At 38.9% G+C, this 21422-nt stretch overlaps 1 protein-coding gene across 1 annotated transcript in view; it reads left to right on the plus strand.

Moving 5' to 3' along the window:
- DOCK1 (dedicator of cytokinesis 1) overlaps positions 1-21422 on the plus strand; it is a 597377-nt gene that overhangs the window by 509723 nt on the left and 66232 nt on the right. Inside the window, exons 43-47 of the mRNA XM_014587219.2 lie at positions 408-493; positions 680-836; positions 7827-7867; positions 9113-9203; positions 13929-14048. Coding sequence (XP_014442705.1) covers positions 408-493; positions 680-836; positions 7827-7867; positions 9113-9203; positions 13929-14048 — 495 coding nt within the window. The remainder of the gene's footprint in view (positions 1-407; positions 494-679; positions 837-7826; positions 7868-9112; positions 9204-13928; positions 14049-21422) is intronic.

Below are 21422 nucleotides of genomic sequence, written 5' to 3' on the forward strand. Positions count from 1 at the left end.
TTAGATGTTTTCCAATTGCCGGAAACTCTGCTGGCGAGGGAAATGCCATCTGTTCTCTTCCAGGAACCAATGAGTTATTTTCGATGTTACTTGTTAGAAGAGATAAAGATTGTGACTTGCTCCTTGGTGTTTTTTCCCCCTATCGTTTCTTTGTCTTTCTTATTCCTGCCATCGAAATATGGATATTGAGGCTTCATTAACTAGGGGAAGAAATGGGAGGCCCAGTGAGAGGGGATCCCCAGAAACCTTCAGAGATTTTAGGGCAGCAACTCTTAAAAGAAATCAGACTTCAAAGGCTGAGGGTAACTGTTGATGATCTCTGCCAGATGTATGTACTATTGATGCTCAAGTCATAAAATGAAATATCCGCCATGCTGATTATTTACGCTTCCTCTGTTTAATTATAGTTTGAAAATGAGATCATCACCAAGCTGGATCATGAAGTGGAAGGAGGCAGAGGAGATGAACAGTACAAAGTGTTATTTGATAAAATGTAAGTGTTGATTAGCAGTGGGATTTATGTCAGAATAGAGACAGAGAGACTGTAATTAGACTACAATGAACTTTGTAGCCCAGAAATAATTAAAATGTGTTAATAATGGAAAATATTTAAAATTGCACCTCAGTCGAGTTTCTTTTTCTGAGTGTGATTAACAAGGTGTGCATAATTATTTTTCAGTCTCTTGGAGCACTGCAGGAAACATAAATACCTAGCTAAAACGGGAGAAACTTTTGTGAAACTCGTTGTGCGCCTGATGGAAAGGCTTTTGGATTATAGAACCATCATGCATGATGAGAACAAAGAAAATCGCATGAGCTGTACAGTCAATGTGCTGGTAAGTGAAAAGTTAATTAAATTTCAGTCTTCACAGCATGCCAGAAACTGGACCGAGGAGTTCAAAAACTCTCATGATGGTTGGCCACAGAGCTTTCCATTGTGGTAGGCAGCTTCCTTTGCTCATTTCCTCATACGTTGCAGGGCAGAAGTAATGCAGAATTGTTTGCAGATCTACTCTGTACAACATTAATTTTCTTCCCTCGATGTTTTCACATAGTTCTTCCTGTTGTTAAGTATTGGTATAAAAAGCCATCTTATTTTGTAACCAGTGTAGCACTTCATTGATTAGAGGTCTTAAGTCTTCATTATCGTGAGGTTGAAAACATGTCCTATTGTGATTGGATTAACTGGCGGCCCCAACAAGGTATGTTCACATCCTAATATTCAGAACCTGTGAATGTGACCTTATTTGAAAAAAAAATAAAAACAATCCTTGCAGTTGAAATTAAGAACATTGAGGCGAGATCATCCTGGATTACCCTGGGTGAGGGGAGCAGCACTAAACCCAATGACAAATATCTTTATAAGAGCCAGAAGAGGGGGAGACACAGAAACAGGTGAAGGCCATGTAATGATGGAGGTGGAAATTGGAATGATACAACCACAAACTAAAAAATGCATGGAACTACCAGAACCTAGAAGCAGTGAAGAAAGATACCCTAAGAATCAGTACACCAAAGCAGATGCCTGCAAACAGAAACTACCACTGGAGCCAATAGTAGATTTCTTTCACCTGATATATGTTTGCTTACAATATATAATTTAATGATGGTGCACACTAAAGACAAAACAGTGTGAAGAGACAGAGTATACATCTGAACCAGATTCAGATCTGGCAGAGGTTTTTTTGTTTTGTTTTGTTTGTTTGTTTGCTACAGAGCACATGCGCTCACCAGAGAGAGACAGAGAGACAGAAAGTGAGAAACCACCCCCCGGGGTGGATGGCCACACCGCAATCCCTTCTCTTCCATTCTCCTCTCGGAATCTTGGGCACGCATGCACACACACCCGGCATGAGTTTAAGCCCCGTGTCCGGGACTCGAACCGTGGTCGACTACATGGGAGTCCAGCGACATAGCCATTACGCTAACTGCTGATCACAGATCTGGCAGAGGTTTTGAGATGGGATGAGCATATCAGGAATTTAAAACAACTGTGACTAATATGCTAAAGGCTCTAATAGAAAAAGTGAACAATATGCAAGAACAGATAGGTAATATAAGCAGAAACTCTAAGAAAGAATCAGAAAGAAAATCTAGATGTTCAAAACATTGTACAGAATGAAGAAAGTCTTTGATGATCCCATCAGTTGACTGGACACAGCCAAGTAAAGAATTATTGAGAAGAATTAGATCAGAATTAATCAAAATGTGTTTGCATGTACATCTTAAGGATCTTGGACAACTGTGGGGAGACTACTGGCTTCTGGTGTCTATTCCTGAGGTATAGCCCACGGCCAAGTTTGTCTTTACCTATAGACTGGCTGTGATTAGTAGCACAATAGCAAGCTCCGCCCCAGGTAAGCTGCCCTTGATCTTATGCACAGGAAAGCTCCTGACCCTTGCTTCATTGTCTTGCCTTTTTGCCTTTGTCCAAATAAATTTTCTTTTGTGATGCCATTGTGGTTGGCATGAAATAGAAACTATTAGGTTTCCAGGAAAGTCATGACGTATATTTCTGTTTTAGTATGCAAAAATGTGTCATGACTTTCCATACAATGCAATAATATTCTTCTACAGGAAAGCATGGAGATCTTTTCGAAAGATAGATAGATAGATAAAAGTGAGTTGGACAGTCAATATTTAGAGTAGGACACCTATCTGTAAAACTCTTATTTTTAAAAATTTCTCTTTATTCCACAGATGTATTTAGGTTTTTCTTGTGTGTGTGTGTGTTTTTGTTTTTGTTTTTGTTTTTTAATAATAGAATTGGGTGGACAAGCAGGTGGCATGGTGGTTAAAGGTGCTGGACTCCCACATGACTGACTGCAGTTTGAGTCCCAGATCTGGTGGCTTAAGACATAATTTTATAGTTCTTCCTTTGATCCTTAAGTAGGCCTAAGGTTAGAAAAAAGAATTATTGATCAGTTTCTTAGGTTTCCCTATTTGATGATTGAGACTTCTGTTATTTTAAGTAAGATCTCATGCTCACCAGAGGTTTTGAGATGGAATGATCAGATCAGGGATTTAAAAAAACTGTGACTAATATGCTAAAGGCTCTAATAGAAAAAGTGAACAATATGTATTTCTCTAGTAGAGAAATGTCAGTCTACTCTGAGTATGTCCTCCTACCACCTAAATATGGGGTCAGAAAACAAATTCTTGCAATGACACCTGAAATCAGTTTCTTATGCAAAACATATGTTCTTCTTTCGTTCAGAACCTGACTCAGTGCTTACCTACTGTGTTTTCATAATAGAATTGGGTGGACAAGCAGGTGGCATGGTGGTTAAAGGTGCTGGACTCCCACATGACTGACTGCAGTTTGAGTCCCAGATCTGGTGGGATCTGGAGAGCACTCGTTCAGGTTTTTTTAAAGATTTATTTTAATTAACTTTATTAACTTATTTATTTAATTTTTGACTAGAGAGGGACAGAGTGAGTAAGAGAGAGAGAGAAAGCCGCCAGGTGTGAATTTTAAGCCACCAGATCCAAGACTCAGACTGTGGTCAGTCATGTGGGAGTCCAGCAGCTTTAACCACCTTGCCATCTGCTTGCCTCCTCAATTAGTTTATTTAAAAAGAAAACTAAGTAAATCTGTGGAATAAAGAACATTTTTTAAAAATAGACTTTTACAGATAGGTGTCCTATCTCTAAATATTCACTGCCCAACTCATTTTTATCTATCTATCTATATCTATACATGTAAATGTATATATATTGGATTGTTGGGAAGGTCATGACATTTTTTTCCTATGCTTTTTCTTTTTTTAAGAAGTTTTTTATTTAACCTTATTTATTTATTTATTTTTATTTTAATCAGAGAAAGATGGAGTGAAAGAGAGAGAGAAAGTGAGAAAACAAGCCACCCGGTCCAGGACTTGAACCACAGTCGGCCATTTGGGAGTCCAGCACCCTTAACCACCATGCCACCCTCTGGCCTCTTTCTATGTTTTTTCTATGCAAAAATGCATCTTAACTTTTCCAACACCTGCGTATGTGTGTGTGTGTGTGTGTGTGTGTGTGTGTATGTGTGTGTGTGTGTGTACCCATTTTTATGTTTTCTTCTGATCCTTTTGTTACGGAAAAAAGTTTGATAGAAATGAATATGTATATTTATCTCTAAATGAATAAAGATATTTTAGAGATGTGTAAAATTTATCACTAAGTAGAAATCTTCATGAAGTCCTAAAGTAAAGTAAAATAAAATAAAAAACAAATTTATCAATACACAAATTTTTTAATGCCATGGGGAAAAAAAAGAGTTTGTAAACATTTAAAGTCATTTGGTCTCATTAATGACCTGTTCTTCCTTACACTTAAAAAAAACCCAAGCATTATAATTAAAAACATTAAAATTAAAAAACCTTAGCATACTGCTAAGACACTATGCTCTGCATGCTGGTTCTAGATGAGAAGCCCCAGGTCGATTCCTGGTCCAACCTAAAGGCTGGGTGCAATGGTATGATCCTCTAATCCTTAGGACTCAGGAGGTGCAGGGAAGAGGATCATGAGCTTGAGGCTGCCCTGGGAAATGTAGTGAGACCCCATCCGAAGGAACTGGACTTGGTGGCGCACACCTGTAGTCACAGTTACTTGGGAGGCTGAGACAGGAAGACCATGACATAGAGCGACTCTGTCTTTAAAATGTAAAAGAGATGTGGACCAGCCGGTGGCGTGGTGGTTCAGGCAGCTAGATCCCACGTGGCCCACTGCATAGCTCAAGTTCCCAGATTTGACAGCTTAGAAAACATGGCTGGACATGTGAGCATGTGTGTCCCAAATCCTGAGAGGAGAATGAAGGAGAAGGGTATGTGCCGTGACCCTCCTTCCTGGGGGGAACTTTTTTACTTTCTCGCTCTTTCTCTTTCTCTTTCTCACTGGCAAGTACACACACCATATAGCAAATTTAAATAAATACATATGATAAAGGATAAAAAGGAAATGTAAAAAAAATAAGAGTAAGAGGTATGAGCGATCACTCTACCAAACCACCTGCATCCCTCAAAGATTCCCCGCAAATAAGTCCACATGTATCATGATTCTCAGTGGACAAAATGAGTATCTGTAATTTTTTTAACTCAGAATTGTACCTCACAATCAAGCGGTCTTTAATTATTGACCAGTTACTTTGTTGTGTGTCACCTGGTTCCATGCAGCCATATTCCATCTCTAAGTCTGGTAGAATCATCATTATTTTACACTCTTCATTGCCTATTTTCAAGGCTAATTAATGCCAGGTTAACACCAGTATTCTAAAAGTCTTGGTATCCATTTTAGTCACAGAGGAGGGCAATATTGAAATTAATACAAATATCTAAGTTCTGAGCGATCAATGCCTACCAGTAGATCGAAGTAGGAGAACCAGCCCAAATGGGGTTCTTCTGAGAACTGAGCTTTGAGCCTGGCACAAACGTTAGCACTGGTGTGGAGGGAACTGAGAGAGAAAGACAGTGAGGGGTCCAGGAATGCTGGCTGCAGAGCCCAGAAGCAGAGCTTGAGAGCAGCGTGAACTTTGACGTAAGAAGCACGAGGGTTTTATATAAAAATTTGGATTTGAGATGAGTGGGCTTCAGTTCCAGAGAGGTTTTGAAGTCCTAAGAAGGGAAAGCAGAATACTCAATATAGGCAGAAAATAGGAAACGTTTCTTTATCTCTGAGAGTAATGAAGGTCGCATGATAGTCCCATGGTGAAATTGTAAAGGAGAATGATCAAAACCTTAGAAAAGGATTAAAAATACGAGTACAAAAGGAGACAGTGTGAAATCATAGATTGTAAATACTGGCAAGTTAGAGTTCGAAATAAAGGGTTCATTCTCTGCCTTTGATGCAAATTCTCTTTGTTACATTGCTCTGAGTTGTTAGCTGGAAATATCCTCATTACTGAGCTGTGTCATATGAACTGGAGGACATTAAAATGTCAGATGCAGCAAAAATTGAAAATCTTGGTGCATTTTCCCGAATGCACCCCTACTAACTTTCTATGCTTCATTAACATTTCTTTTCACAGATCAATCTTGAAAGCAACGTTTTCGAGTTTTTCGTTTGTTCATATTTTGCTAATTAAATTAAAGAGCTATTGTCATTGTATTGAATGATCCTATATCTGTATAATGGTGACATTCACTAGTTACCTCAAGCTCCAATTGTACAGTTTTGACATCATTTTCAGGTGCTAAACTTCATTCTGACAGTGGCTATGATGCTTCCATATGTTAGGCCTTGTTAACTTCCATAACTTTCTGTTACCTCATCTATGGTAAAGATTTTAAAGTGTTGATAGAAATATTTACATTAAGAATTATAATTTTGGGAATAGCAGGTGGGGTTGTGGTTAAGGAACTGGACTCCCACGTGGTTGGTCCTGGTTCAAGTCTTGGACCCCACAACTTTAAACTCATGCCGGGTGTGTGTGCATGCATGCCCAAAATCCCACGAAGAGAATGGAAGAGAAGGGATTGTGACCATCCTAACTTGTGATTTCTCACTTTCTCTCTCACCATCTTTCTCTGTCTCTCCAGTGAGCACACGTGCCCTACACCAAAAATCTCCCCCCCCCCAAAAAAAAAGAATTATAATTTTGGTAGAAATGTTTCTACTCAATCAGAAGATATTTATAGTAATATGGAGAAATAGACTATTAGTTATAATCTGCTAATTAACCTTTTTCCATCAGTGTTTATATACATGTGGCTTTTTAAGTGGCAATTTTCTTACTGTGATTTGGAGGGTCTATCTAGAAATTTCTGGAATGATGGAAATGTTCTATATCTACACAGCTCAATAGAGTAACACAAGTCCCCTGTGGCTATTAAGCACTCAACGTGGGGCAGGTGCAACTGGGGAAGTAAATTCTTCACATTTTGTAATGTTTATTAAATTTATTTTACCTTAGTAAAAAATTTTAATTTCTGTATTTAAATTGACTCATAATAATTTTACTTGTTATGATGTTTTAATACATAAAAAGTATAGTGACCAAATTAGAGTAATTAGCATTATCCATTACTTCATTTATTATTTCTTTGTGATGAGAATATTCAAAGTCCTCTCTTATAGCTATTTTAGAATAATTTACCTTTAAATATATGCAACTCGTGACCACTGTACTGGACACCTCAGGTCTTTAGAACATCATGTTTTCTTCCGTGGTTTTAACCAAGGCTGGGCCCAGTATGTTGAGTCATGTTGATGGTTCTTATTTGTTTATTCCCAAATTTGCAATATTTATTCATTCATTCTACTGACATCACAAAAGTTAAATGATCATCTCTTTTAACATGACCTTGTTTTAGCTGAAGATACATGCCTTTCATGTAACAGAAGTAGATTTTAGTGATTACGTTGTTCAATGTGTAGAAAATATAGTCCTTAGAATGATAAAAAACAGTGAAGAACAGTGTAAGGTGGTTTTATAAACTATGTACAATTATGGTTTTGATCCAAAAATCTGAGCCCATTTGACTGTGTTTGACACAAGTAGAAGAACTAGATTTTTTTTTTTTAAGGTTTTTGTCATAGTGTATGTAGAGAAACATTGAGAGGAAAGGCAATAAATCACCCCCCCACCCCCAGAAGGGGATGGCCATGCCACAATCCCTTCTCCTCCATTCTCCACCTGGGGTTTTGGGCAGGCACACACACACAAGTGCCCCAGCATGATTTTCAGGCCATCGGGTTTGGGACTCAAACTGCCTTTGGCCAGGTTGGAATCCTGTACCTTAACCACTATGTCACCTGCTGGCCCCAAGAACTGAATTTTTTAGTGTATATTTGGCATCTTTTGTGGAATAGGTTCCTTAAAACAGTGTTACGGTTTACTTTTTCAGAATTTCTACAAAGAAATTGAAAGAGAAGAAATGTATATAAGGTATGTATGCATCGTGCTTGTCTGCATTAAGATAAACATAATTTTTGTCAAATCCATGCTAAGAAATATAACCACAAGGGTTTATTATGTAGGAAATCATGAACAATTAGAAAATCGTACCCAATGTACTAATAAACATATCATTAAATGAGTAAATCACATGGTCAAATGAAAAAAAATCCAGTTATAGCTGAACCAGAAATAAGTAATAATGTATCTTTCACACTCTTACTTAAGTAACACCATATTCCCATGTATTTTGTCTTTCTTCCATGAAAGAAAAAACTGTTTTGCATGTCTTCTGGGTTTTGCTAACTCTCTTGTCTCTTTTACGTGGAATGATGGATTAGACTAAGCCACTCTTTGTCTTAGTCACTTTTAGGGTCCAGTTTCAAATAACTAGTAAGATTATCACTTTGAAGAATAACATTAGGATATAGGCCACATGGCATTAGCATTTAATGATATGTTTATTAGTACATTGAGTATGATTTTCTAATTGTTCATTTCTAAAATGTTTTTACTTCTCCTTTAAAAAGGAATCTTCTGAATTTCATAAACCGGCAAACAGTCATTTAGCTTTTTTCATCCAAAATGTAGATTGCTTTATATTAAAAAGCAGTGTGTATGGTGGAGCAGTTCTTTTGATCACATTCACTGTGATCATTGGTGCTCTTTATTCTTATGGATTTGTATTTTTATGAATCTTTTGTGCATTTAGACTCAATAAAGACATTGGAAATCACAATCAGGTATTGCATAATCTCATTTCAAATGTTTAAGGAAAAATCTGGAAAGGATGAAAAGGAATAAGAAACCTTGAAGTAAAATTGTACCTTTGTGTGTCATCTTTATTTTTGTTTTGAAAAAGGAGGGTAGAAAGTTTTGTGTAGGTACGTGTGTGTGTAAAACTTTAAATATATGTATATGTGTGTATATGTTTACATATGTGTTAAGTTGTTGGAAAAGTTATGACATACTTTTCTATGATTCTCTATGCAAAAATGTGTCATGACTTTCTTGATGACCCAATATATATTATATATATATATAAACCTACATTACTCTTACTGATTTTTCTTAGTGCTTTCTACACCAACAGTTTTCAGGGCATTATGAATTATGAACATTGTAAAAAGAAAGTATAGATGGGATTTACTGTTGAATGTAGAATTAAGCTGTTACAATCCTCAATACAAATTATTTAGTGACGTTTTAAGAGCATACTTCTATTTATTGTCTCAGGTATTTGTACAAGCTGTGTGACCTGCACAAAGAGTGTGATAACTACACTGAAGCAGCTTATACTTTGCTTCTCCATGCAAAACTTCTTAAGGTAATAAAAATTACCATGTACATTTATGATCTTATTGTTATATATTCTTAGATAATTCAAAATTTTACTTTTCCATGACACATTCTAGTAAATCTGTAACTTAAGATTTTATGGATATTGACTAAATGCAATGACATGAACAAAAACATTTAGGAAGTACTTTATAGTTTTGGCCCTACTAAATGCAGATTTAACAAGATGACAGGCATTGTAAATTCCTATTATAGGGCTGTCTGTCAGTCAGCAGCAAATTAGAGAGTCTACAAATTCCTTTATTCATGCCTGCAGGAATTAAAAATTGTCAAGAATCACATCAATAAAGGGAACCAGCAGTTAGCGTAATGGCTATGTCGCTGGACTCCCACGTAGTCGACCGCGGTTCGCGTCCCGGACCCGGTGGCTTAAAACTCACGCCGGGCGCGTGTGCGTGCGTGCCCAGGATCCCGAGAGGAGAATGGTGGAGAAGGGATTGCGGCGTGACCATCCCCCCTGGGGGGTGATTTCTCGCTTTCTGTCTCTAATGTCTCTCTCTGTCTGTCTGGCGAGCGCATGCACCCTATAGTGAAAATCTCTAAAAAAAAAAGAATCACATCAATAAGGAGGAATTGTACTTGGAGAATAACTAAGAGATACTTTATCATGTCTTTAAGTTCTATAAGTTCACATGGAGCTTTTCATTAGTGTTCTTCACCTAATTCTCCTAATGAATACTTCTCATGAGCACTGGTCTGGCATGACAACTTGCACTTTCTGTGGTACTTTTGTTATAGAGATACCTTCATAACCTCACTTTTTATTTTGTTTTGTTTTGCTTATAGTGATATATTCATGCTCTATCCCATGTCCAGTTTCAACACAGTTAGTCATACAGAGTGGATCCTCAGTATGCTAAAATGGATGAATTAACATATGGATGGGTGGATGGATGGATAGATAGATGGATAGTAGATAGATGATGAATGGATGGATGGATGGATGCATGGATGGATGGATGGTGAATGGAGGTGGATGGGAGAATTGCTATACAACCTACACTTTTATATTGTAAAATTTCAGCAACTCATTTGTTTATCTTTTTTATGATATCTTTGTTAAAAATTTTGAAAAATTATGAACTGGATAAATAAGAACAGTTATGAGAATTACAATTTAGTCACATAACCCTGCACAAAGATTTCTCATTCAAAATGCTATGTCTTCAAATGTAGGCTATCTTCCTAAACATCAAAAATAGAATGCGGGACCAGAAGATGGCATAATGGTTATGTCACCAGATTCCTATGTAGTCAACTGCAGTTCAAGTCCCAGACCTAGCAACTTGAAACTCACACTAGGCACTTTTGCATGCATGCCCAAAATCCCAACAGGAAAATGGAGGAGAAGGGATTGCATTTGCAGCATAACCATCCCCCCAGGGAGTGATTCTCACCTTCTGTCTCTCTGTGTCTCTCTGGCAAGTGTACCCACCCTATAGCAAAAACCTCTCAAAAAAAGAAAGAAAGAAAGAAAGAAAGAAAGAAAGAAAGAAAGAAAGAAAGAAAGAAAGAAAGAAGAAAACTAAGAAAATTATATTAAAAGGGGCAGTAAGCTCTGCCTACTGGGTAATGGAGTTAAGGAGGACAGTGTTAAGGAATAAAACTTTAGTTAAGACTTTCCATCTTTTGCCTTATCCTAAAACCTCTCATAGCTTTGGTGACACAAATGTATACTGGTTGCTCTAGAGACATTCAGTAGGAAATTTGTATGTGTCCCTGAAAACAAGAGGTCGAGAAGAAAATACTAAGAGCTCTGCTCAATCTGGATGCCTCATTGTAGTCTTCTTGAGGCTAGTTGTCTAAGGACCCCTTTGGCCTTACACCATATAAAATTCTCCCAAGGAGCATAATTTATGAAGATAGATATTTCAGTTGGTATATCTGAACCAGCCATCTCACTATGAATTCTGATGGCCTTCATTTATTAGAAGCTCAAATTTCAGTAACAAGATGTTTTTGCAAATGTGAAGATACTACTTTTACACCAGGGAAATTAAAATGGGGTTGACAAACTGCTCACTCACCTTTATTCTCACTCTCATAGAACATAAACTTTTATATGTGTGTGTGAATGTAAAATATATACGAGTGTGTATAAACACAGTATTTGTTTAATCATTGGATTTATTGAATACATATGGGTTTATTCCAAACTGCATGATAGTTTGTTTTACAACCCAAATTATTCAGGCCAATTGTATTATCTTTTTCACTGGGAATTCTGAATTTTCCAGTTAAGTGGTAAATGCTATGCAATCTCTCTCTATATATATATCTTTTACACCATTATGTTTTGCAATTTTTCCTAAATTTGTTTTGATAGTGCTATAAATGTGAATTCATCCTGGTTAATCAACTTACTAATGACCATGATTTGTATTGTTATGAAAATTCTTCTTCAATATGACAAATATATTTTTGTTTGTTAACTAAGAATCCTAAAATAGATCCTTGTCTTTTGGTTAAAGATATTTTTGGTTAAAAACAAGAACAATGAAAACATTAGTTTTCAGCCTAGCAATCAAGATAGTTCATCTCTATGTTTAAGTGGAAAGTATACAGGGTTTTTGCTTCCCTATTTAATTTTTTTTTAACAAAAGTTATTTTAAATTCCAAAGAAATCCTTTGAATTTTGAACTTAATTTATTTTATTGTAGTTACATTTCAGAATCATTTAAAGCTTTGTTTTTATTTTCCCCACTCCCCAGTAAAAGTAGACCATCATACCAGCAATGTTGTACAAATTCCAAAATTAATTAGTTTGTCTTTTCCAGTTGTAATGAGATATGCATTCCAATTTTTTTCTTGTTGTTTTGGTTTTGGTTTCTGTTTTTGCCATAGGGTGTGTGCACTCTCCAGAGAGAGACAGAAAGAGACAAAGGAAAAATGATAAATCACCCCCCAGGGGGTATGGCCACACTACAGTCTCTTCTTCCCCATTCTCCTCGTGGGATTTTGGACATGTGCACACGTATATGCCCAGTATGATTTTCAAGCTGCCAGATTCAGGACTCAAACCACGGTCCACCATATCACATCCTGGTGCCATAAGTCCAATTTTAAGGTGAAAAATCCTGCAGATCACTTAAAGATTCCTTATTCCTACTTTGCATTCTCTATTACTTGGAACCCTGGGTTTCAGTATTAGTTGTTCCTGGGCTCCTGGTTTCAGGAAGATGGGTAGAGGCCTGTGAGGCAAGAGTGAGACTCTAACAGAGCTTTGCCACGTTTAGCAGACACTTTGCTCCCCACTTCAGCATGCTGGTCTATTTGATCCTTTAAGATGTGCTACCATTCCTGGCTTTTAAGCCTCTGTATTGCTCTCCTCATTTGACATGCCCTTTAAAAATGTGTCATCACAGCTGGTCCCATTGCTCCAAATATGGCCTTTTCAGGTGTAAGACCAGTGGGACATCCCACACCAACCAACTTGGTTGGTAACGCTCCTATGGCCCGAGCTGTCAGGGAGTCAGTTGTTTTCTTTGCAGCATCCTCACTGTCCTGTCGTAAAACATGGTCAAGTTCTCTTAGGTCTAACTGAAAAACAAACTCATGTCAATTGTTTCCCTCAGTGAACTTCTCCTGACTGCCCAGTGTGAAGTCATGCCTCCCACTCTTAGATAGAGGCACCTGAAAATCTTGTGCACTTTTATTACACTCATGCATCGTTTAATGATGAGGATACATTCTGAGAAATGCATTGTTTGGCAATTTCATTACTGTACAAACATCATAGAATGTACTTACACAAGCCTAGATGATATAGCCAAATATACACATAGGCTATCAGTCATAGCTACTATAATCTTGTGGGACTTTCATCATTTATGTGGTCTGCTTTTGACCAAAAACATCATTGTGCAGCATAAGATTATAAATACCGTTATGCTCTCTGAAATAACACCATTTCTGGCTTGCTGGGAATAAGTGGAGATCGGGTACCTTCTGTCTCATCTTTGACCTAGAATGAGGCACATAGTAAGTCCTCAGCAAGTATTTGCTGAATTTCATTGAACCCTATACTTAATGTGATTGACTGGTTAAACCAAATTAAATTTAGTAGTTTCCATGTTTAATTGTTAAATGGCCTTTCCTTCGATTTGGCACATTTCCCAGCTTGCTGAGACCCCTGTTTATCTGTGGTACATAGATAAAAGGCACCTGTTCTTCCACAAATACTGACAAAGCCATGACTCTCTGCCAGGCACCATGCCTAGAGCTGAAGGTACAAAGATATCCTACTGTCTTCAAGAAGCTTGATATCCTAAGTCCCTTTTGTATGGCATTTAAGTGTTACCTATGTGTCCTTTTTGTTATTGATTAAAATGTTGAGCAGCAAAGGACCAAGAGCCAAGCCCTGAGGTACACCACATGAGATAGCCCAAATCACCTGGTTCATAATTTGTCACAGGACAGTATGAAGCATTTTTAGCCAGCTGACAGCTTTGTGTTTCCAGAACCTACTGAGTCTTTCTTCTGTAAGAATCCAGCCACAGCTCTTCCTCACAATGAACTTTTATTACCTTTGGAGTCTGACCCAGACAGAGGCTCTGCCTTTGCATTCCCAGGCCTGACGACAGCAGGTGCACATACATGGCCCACACATGTGCATTCTGACTCACACAGTGGGCAGTGATGTCCTTGGACATGCCCTCATCTTGGCACTACTCATGTTTTACTTTTGCTTCAGTGGTCAGAGGATGTGTGTGCGGCCCACCTCACTCAGCGAGACGGATACCAGGCGACGACACAGGGACAACTGAAAGAGCAGCTCTACCAAGAAATCATCCACTACTTCGACAAAGGCAAGGTAAATAAAATAAGCAGTTTTACTTCTGTTTCCCTTTTTATGTGCACCTACCTACAGCTGTGTAAACAAAATTTTTAACAAGTGATGTTTGTGGAACCAGAAATTGTTACAAATTGTATATTGAAATGTTTTATTCATGCTCCTCCAGCTTGCACTTAAAAGTAGAAATCATTAAAAAAAAAAATCAATAGCCCTTTTATAGATGTTCTCTTGAAAGTAAGGACTAAGAAAGTACAAGTATTTTTATAGCACTTACCAAGGAGAACCAAGACTGGAGCACTGATTCAGAGGTGTTTCTATGCACTTAGAACTAATGAATTCCTTTGACACCTTGCATTTTTCTATTGTCATCAAAAAATTAATCCTATGGTAGGACAGATATTACTCCATCTCGGTGACTTCTAGATTAATTAGCTTAAACAAAATTATATATTCCGTTGACATCTACTAAAAGAAAACCTGCCATCATTTTAATCAACCAGTATTCTATCTCAATGCTATAGTTCTTATGATTCAGACAAACAGTGACTATAAAAAGGAGCTGCTTCAGCTTTGAAAGTTTTTAAAATCTGCCACCAAAGTGACTTCAGAGCTCTTTCTGTGACTTCATCAGGATTCCAAACCCATATAGAGATCTGGTTGGTTTTTTTTTTTTTTTGGTTTTGGTTTTGGTTTTGGTTTTGGTTTTTAATTCTTCCACTTTGAAAAAAGTGATCCTCAGACTCCACAGAAGTACCAATGTTGGGGTTATTATTACAAATTACCATAAATCAGGTGATTGTTAACATCAGAAATTCATTCTCTCACCATCTTAGAAGCTCTAAGCCAGAAATCAAGGTGTTAGTTTGACCACACTCTCTCTGAAGGCTTTAGGGAAGAATATGTTTCATGCCATTTTCTTAGTGTCCAGAGTTGCTGGCAATGCATGGCCTTTATTAGCTTGCAGACACATCAATCACTCAAATGTCCACTTCTGTCCTCACATGGCATTCACCCAGTGTGTGTCTCTGTGTCTAAATTTCCTCTTTTCATAAGTTTACCAGTCACTGGATTAGGGCCCACTCCAATATGAGCCCAATTTTCAAAAACCATGTTTCCAAAAAAGGTCACATGCATAGATACCAATGGTTAGGACTTCACGTATTTTTTGGGTGACACAATTCTACCCACAACAGCTGCTGCCCCTTTACGTTGCCTTTTCTGTAAACCAAACCCTGTTGAAAATGACTGTTAGCAGAGTTCCTGTGGTCACAAGCACTGGATTCTTCCTTTGGGGTTGACGTTGTATCTTTTGTGTGTTCCTCACTGCTTTGACAAACGGGAACACGTCTAAAATCTTTAGTCTGTAGCCTGACCAAAGACCTCTTAAACATAAGTATTAGAAGTATTCTATGGATTACACCCAGTCCTGTAGTGGAACAGAATATATTTCTTCATAAAAATGAAATGCTTTCACAGTTAGTGCCAATTATTAAAATTTTATTAGCTTAGCCATGGGAATCCTATTTCTTAGCAAACCACAAAAGAAATGGAACATATTCAATCATATTTCCCCCCAATGGCATCATGGCTCAGTGTGCTATAGAGAAGATGATTGGGTGCTATGGAAGAAGCAGAGTAGGGGATGGGGACCCAAGGCCCAAAAGCCCAAGGCCAAAGGTCACCAACTGAGGAATGTGTACCTTTGCTGAGGTTTGCCAGGCTCTTCTTGTGGCAAGACTTCCTCAGACAACCATTGGTCCCTGCAACCTTTATGACCTTGTCCCACCCCTTCTTCCAGCCACACTGGTCCCCACTGGGTCCTGAAATGCACCAGCCCTTACTGCCCCTGCCTGGTAGGTTCCTGCTGCTCTTCCCTTGGCTTCTTCCTTCCTTTCTCAGCTTAAATGTCATCTCTTCTCCAACCCCACAATGTCCTCTTCTCTCCTTTATAGCACTTACTACACTTTGCAGTAATAGATTTGCATGTATATGACTTTAATGAGTCTCCCAATATGCTGTGGGTTTTGTGAAGACAGAGGCCACACGCATGGTTATGTTCCACAGTAGCTCATGCTTAGAACAGTACCTGGCACACAGCACAAGCTCATTGGGTATCTGTCGAATGAACGACCAAATGAATGAATGAACTCTCAGCATTGAACAATGTTTCCTGACAGATGAGAAATGCTCATTTATAGCAGGGTGGTTGCCCTTTGATAAATAAAAACAAATCAGAAAATAAAGTCATTCTCTTTAGCAAAAGTAGTTTAATACCTTTTTCTGTTTAATAATAGTTTATTAGAAAAGTCCTATGGAGAGACAGAGAGAATGTGTTCAGCTTAGAAAGTGGTTCCCACCAGGATCTGCAGGAGATTGGAGGTTGCCAGAACCAAGGGGGCCCGTGCTCCTGGAATCTAGGGACTGGGGGCCAGGCATGCTACTAAACATTCTACAATGGGTAGCCCCCCCACCCCATGCATCACAAAAATTAGCCCTAAATATTAATAGTGTTGTGGTTGAGAAAGTCGGACTTAGAAAAAGCAAATTCAAGAAGTGACCCAGTGTTACAGGAAATAAAAGAAAGCTAGCTGAAGAAATGTCCTCAGATGTCCCTGTATGCTGGTAGAGACAGACAGATAAAGTGATCAGCTGGCTGACCTTGAACAGCATCAGTTTAGGAGGATTATCTAATAGTACTTGTTAGAGTGGTATTGATAAAACAGATTGAAAAGCCATTTCTGAGTATCTGTTTCTACAAGAATGTTAAAAAGGCATAATGTCTGTTTATCCATTTAAAACTAAAGTGAGACTGAGTACAGGTGCTGGAAAGAATTTGATAAAATGAAATTTGAAGTCCTTGGGTGATTAGCTGTGAGGTAAAAAGTTCATTTTAACATCAATAAGCATTAAATTTTTCTGGGAAAAGTAGCAGTAGGAAGTAATGATTCATCTTCTGTATCAGTTAGACTAGGCTGGAATGTGCTCAGAGTTTCAGCTTCTCAGAATTTCCCTGGCTTTCAACAGCACAGATGTATTTCTCACTCATACTACCTGTCCACCCTCCTTCCTCTGAACCCAGGTGAGCAGAGCCACCACAAAGGAGTGCAGCCAGGGAAGGGACAATGAGGAGAGGCCAGCCCCTACCAGCTTTTGCCCAATTATAAGGCTGGTGTTTCTGCTTGTGTCATCAAAGCAAATCACAGGCTACATCATACCCCAAGGGTTGGGAAGCATCCAGAGAGCAGGTGAATGGGAGTAGCACCTACATGTAGCACAGCATTCAACTTGACAAGGAGTCAGTTGCTAATTGAGAGCACTTAAGGCATAGGAAAAGGTTAATCTAGAAATCAAATAAGTATGTGTATTAGTCAGTGTGCTCTAGGGAGACAGAACCAGCAAGTTTATATAGATATGTAAGAAGGGATCTACTGGGGGATTAGCTTATATGATCATGGCAGCTAAGAAGTCTCACAGCATGCTGTCTATAAGCTGGAAATCCTAGGATTCTGTAGCATGGATCAGTCCAAGTCCAAAGACCTCAGAGTCAAGAACGCTGATGATGTTAGTTAGTCCAAGGCTGAAAGCCTGAGAGCCAGTAGAGGAGAAAGGGTGCAAGAGGAGAGAGCTGCTGGTATAAATACCAGAGATCAAAGGCAGATAAGCCTTGAGTTCTGATGCCAGGGCAACAGAAGTAGGCTGCCTTGCTCTGTCTCAGGAAGAAACCCTTCATCTTCTGTATTTATGTTCTCTGTGACTCTTGTCGATTCGGACTTGTGAGCCCATTTTCAGGGTGGGTCTTCCACATTTAGTGTTCTTAGACTCCATGCCCATCCCTTCTGGAGACACCGCCAGGACACACCCAGAGTAATGCTTTTTCTAGGTATTCTTCAGTCTAGTCAAATGGCACCCAAAACTAGCCATCACAGTACATATGCAATCAGAGAAAGGTAATGTTCACACTTGTGTCACAAATAGCGTGTCTTCCCACAACTAGATATGTAAGAAGAGAATTGTTTTATAAAACCTAGTGCTGAGCCTTGATTCTGGTTTCTCCATCAAGTTTCTTTCTTCTACTGGAGAGGATGCTTAGGTAGGGCTATGCAGGAGCAGGAGCACAAGAGAGTGGGTTCCTATTTCCTATAACTATGGTGCCAGAAATCCCAGCAGGTTGGAAGTGGTGGAGGATGGGGTCCCAGTAAAAGATCAAAATTTAACACTTTGTGCCCAATTTAGAATCACTTTCATATAGAAAATAAAGCCGAGGTATGGTCCTTATTTGATCCTGCCAAATTTGGGTATACATAGTGACTTGAGAAGTAACATTCTTCCTGCCTCTTTTGTGAAAGCAATGGAATAAGACAGATGGCTCAGGTCATTGCCGAAAATTAAGATGCTTGATATTGGGAAGACCCAGATACACAGAATTATTGTATTCCCAGGTTGCCATTTTCTTGGAGGGAAAATTATTTTAAAATATCTCACAGATGATGGTTTTCAGGTGACATGACTGATAGAAAGTTGAAGGAAAACCTTGATTAATGTGAGGGCCATCTGAGCACATGGGCACGAGGGAAGTCAGCAATCACGCAGTGGATAGGGTTGTAGCTCTCGCTGTCCAATATTGAGTCATGAGCCACATGCAGCCATGGGGCACTTGCAGTGTGGCCAGTCCAAACTGAGATATGCTGTCAGTGTATGATGCACACTGCATTTCTAGGACTTAGTGTAAAAAAGTGTATGTTCTCATGGGCTGAGCTGTGTTCTCCTGAAACTCATGTTTTGAAGCCCTAATCCCTGGTACCTCAGAATATGACTGTATTTGGAGACAGGGTCTTTTAAAAGGTAATTAAGGTAAAATGAGGTCATTAGGGTAGGTTCTAATTCAATCTGACTGCTGTCCTCATAAGAAAAAGAAATTAGGACACAGACACATGGAGGAAAGTTTTTGTAAAGACACAAGAAGGTGGCCATCTGCAAGCCAAGGGGCAAGGCCTTAGAAGAAACCAACCCTGCTGACACAGGACATCTGACCTTCGGAACTGAGGAAATGAATTTCTGCTATTTAAGTCATCCAATCTGTGGTCCTTTGTTACCGTAGCCCTAACAGACTAATACAAATAGCAAGTATCACAGTCTTTTTTTTTTTTTTTGTATTGATTATATGTTGAAATGTTAATATTTTACATACAATAAACACTAAAATTAATTTTACTTTTTAAAAAACGTAGCAGCTAGGGAATTCTAAAATGACATATGTGGGACACGCTGCAGTTTTTTAAAGAGGTTTTTTACTTAGGGCACATTTGCTCATCAGAGAGAGAGACAGAGACAGTGAGATGAAAAGTGCAAAATCACCCCCCAGGGGAGATGGCCATGCTACAATCACTTCTCCATCCTCCTCCTGGGATCTTGGGCATGCATACATACACACATGCTGGTGTGATTTTCAAGCTAGCAGGTCTGGGACTTGAACCGTGGTTGGCCATGTGGAAATCCTGTGATGTAACCACTATGCCATCCGCTGGACCCACTTTGCATTTCTATTGGACTGTGCTTCTTTGAGCCAAAGATTTTGCCTATGTTGAGCACCAAGAACACTATCTACCAGCACCTCTATCCCTGTGCTGGTAGGAAATGAGAATTTACTGCATGTCTTCTGGGGCCATGCAGTACATTCACAGGCATCCAGAACTGCTTTTGTGCCTTTTGGTATATATTTCTTGTTCTAACTGAGTATTTGGAAAGCTGAAATACAGTCACGCGCTGTTGAATGACAGGGATAAGTTCTGAGAAACACATTACCAGGCAATGTCATTATTATGCAACTATCTTAGTGTGTATTTACACAAACTTGGTACAGACCAGAACACATCTAGGCTATGTGGTATAATCTCATGGGATCACCATAGCACATGTGCCCTGTCATTGACTGAAATGTCATTATGTAGGCTTGACTATATATCTAAAAGAATTAAAAAATGGGGACCAAAGTCAGGAAAGAATTTACATCAGAATTACAAGCAAAACCATGATAACAAGGACCAAAATAAGAGTGTTTTCCTGTCACCCAATGTAATTTCTGTAATTTTGAAATAACTGTTAAGAGCATGACAGTTATTACCACTAGGGAATTTGGAGCGCTAGGTGAGTTGTGGTCTCCCCTATGTCCCTGAAGGACATTAATAAGGCAAAATGATAGAGATGAGAGAAAGATAGAAACAGAGGTAACTGTGAAGATAACTCTTAAGAAATCAAGGAAAACCAACTTAGTTTTTCTGGAGCAAAATGGACTTTCCTGATACCTATGTTATCATTAAAATTTAGAATTATGATGTTGTTTTCATTTGTGCTTTGATCAAAACCCATTATAATCTTATTTTTCATTCCCTGGGCTTGTAAGGGCAAGTCACATTTTATCAGTGTGGTTTAGATAACTAAAGGAACGAGAGTCTTCCCTGACAGGCTCTTTGTAAGACCTGCACCATCTTGGCATTGATCTTATCTTGGACACTATAGAACAATTTGTGTCTTTGGTCAGAAGACCTTCTGTTAGGTTCAGCTCCTCCTGCATCTTTTCCTTGTGAGCTCTCAGTCACCCAGGCTCCCAGTTTCAGAAGCCTTACCCACTCTCTTTCCCAATGACCCCTATACCTGTCCTGCCATTCTGCTCTCTGACCTACTGATCTGGTGTTCTAATAAGGTGGCCTTGGAAGGGACCATGATTTGAATCTTTTCAAATCTCTGGATCCCCTCCTCTCCTCTGTAGGCAAATCTAGGCCTCTCACCTGACAGGTGAGCCCCCCCACCCCCACCCCAATAGGAAGGATCAAACCTACTCATCTACTCCCTGACCACACCTACTGTATTTTGCTTTTTTCCAAATGTGCTCTCTGATTCCCAGCTCCTTGGGCTTTCTCTTGATCTTCCTTAGGCATGGGCCAGCTCCTTCGTGCTTGTTTTCTCAGTCTGGTGGAATTTTCACCCCCTGCTGGGCATGTTCCAGAGCTTACTTCTCCTTGGAGCTTTTTCTGCTCCCATCATCTGGATTAGAGCTCCCCCCTAGCACCATGCTACCGGTCCTCTCTCCAAGCATTCTTTGTGCCCTGTTTCTACCTTATACTTGCCTTGTAACTATTTATATGTACCCTGTGTCCCTTACTTATATACCAGAAACTTGTATGGCCCTCTGAATCTCCTAAAACCTTGCTAAAAATACAGATTCTCAATCAATATGTCTGGTAGGGCCTAAGGTTTTGCATGCCTAAGTGGCTTCCAGGTACTGGAAGGTATTGGTCCAGGAACTACCCCTGAGTTCTCAGGCCCTGACTTAAACTCCTTGAAAGGAGAGGCAGGGGCTATTTTCCAGTACTCTGTATCTTCCTCTAAGGGAAT

This window comes from Tupaia chinensis, unplaced genomic scaffold (assembly GCF_000334495.1).
Source record: "Tupaia chinensis unplaced genomic scaffold, TupChi_1.0 Scaffold000197_1, whole genome shotgun sequence".
Lineage (NCBI taxonomy): Eukaryota > Metazoa > Chordata > Mammalia > Scandentia > Tupaiidae > Tupaia > Tupaia belangeri.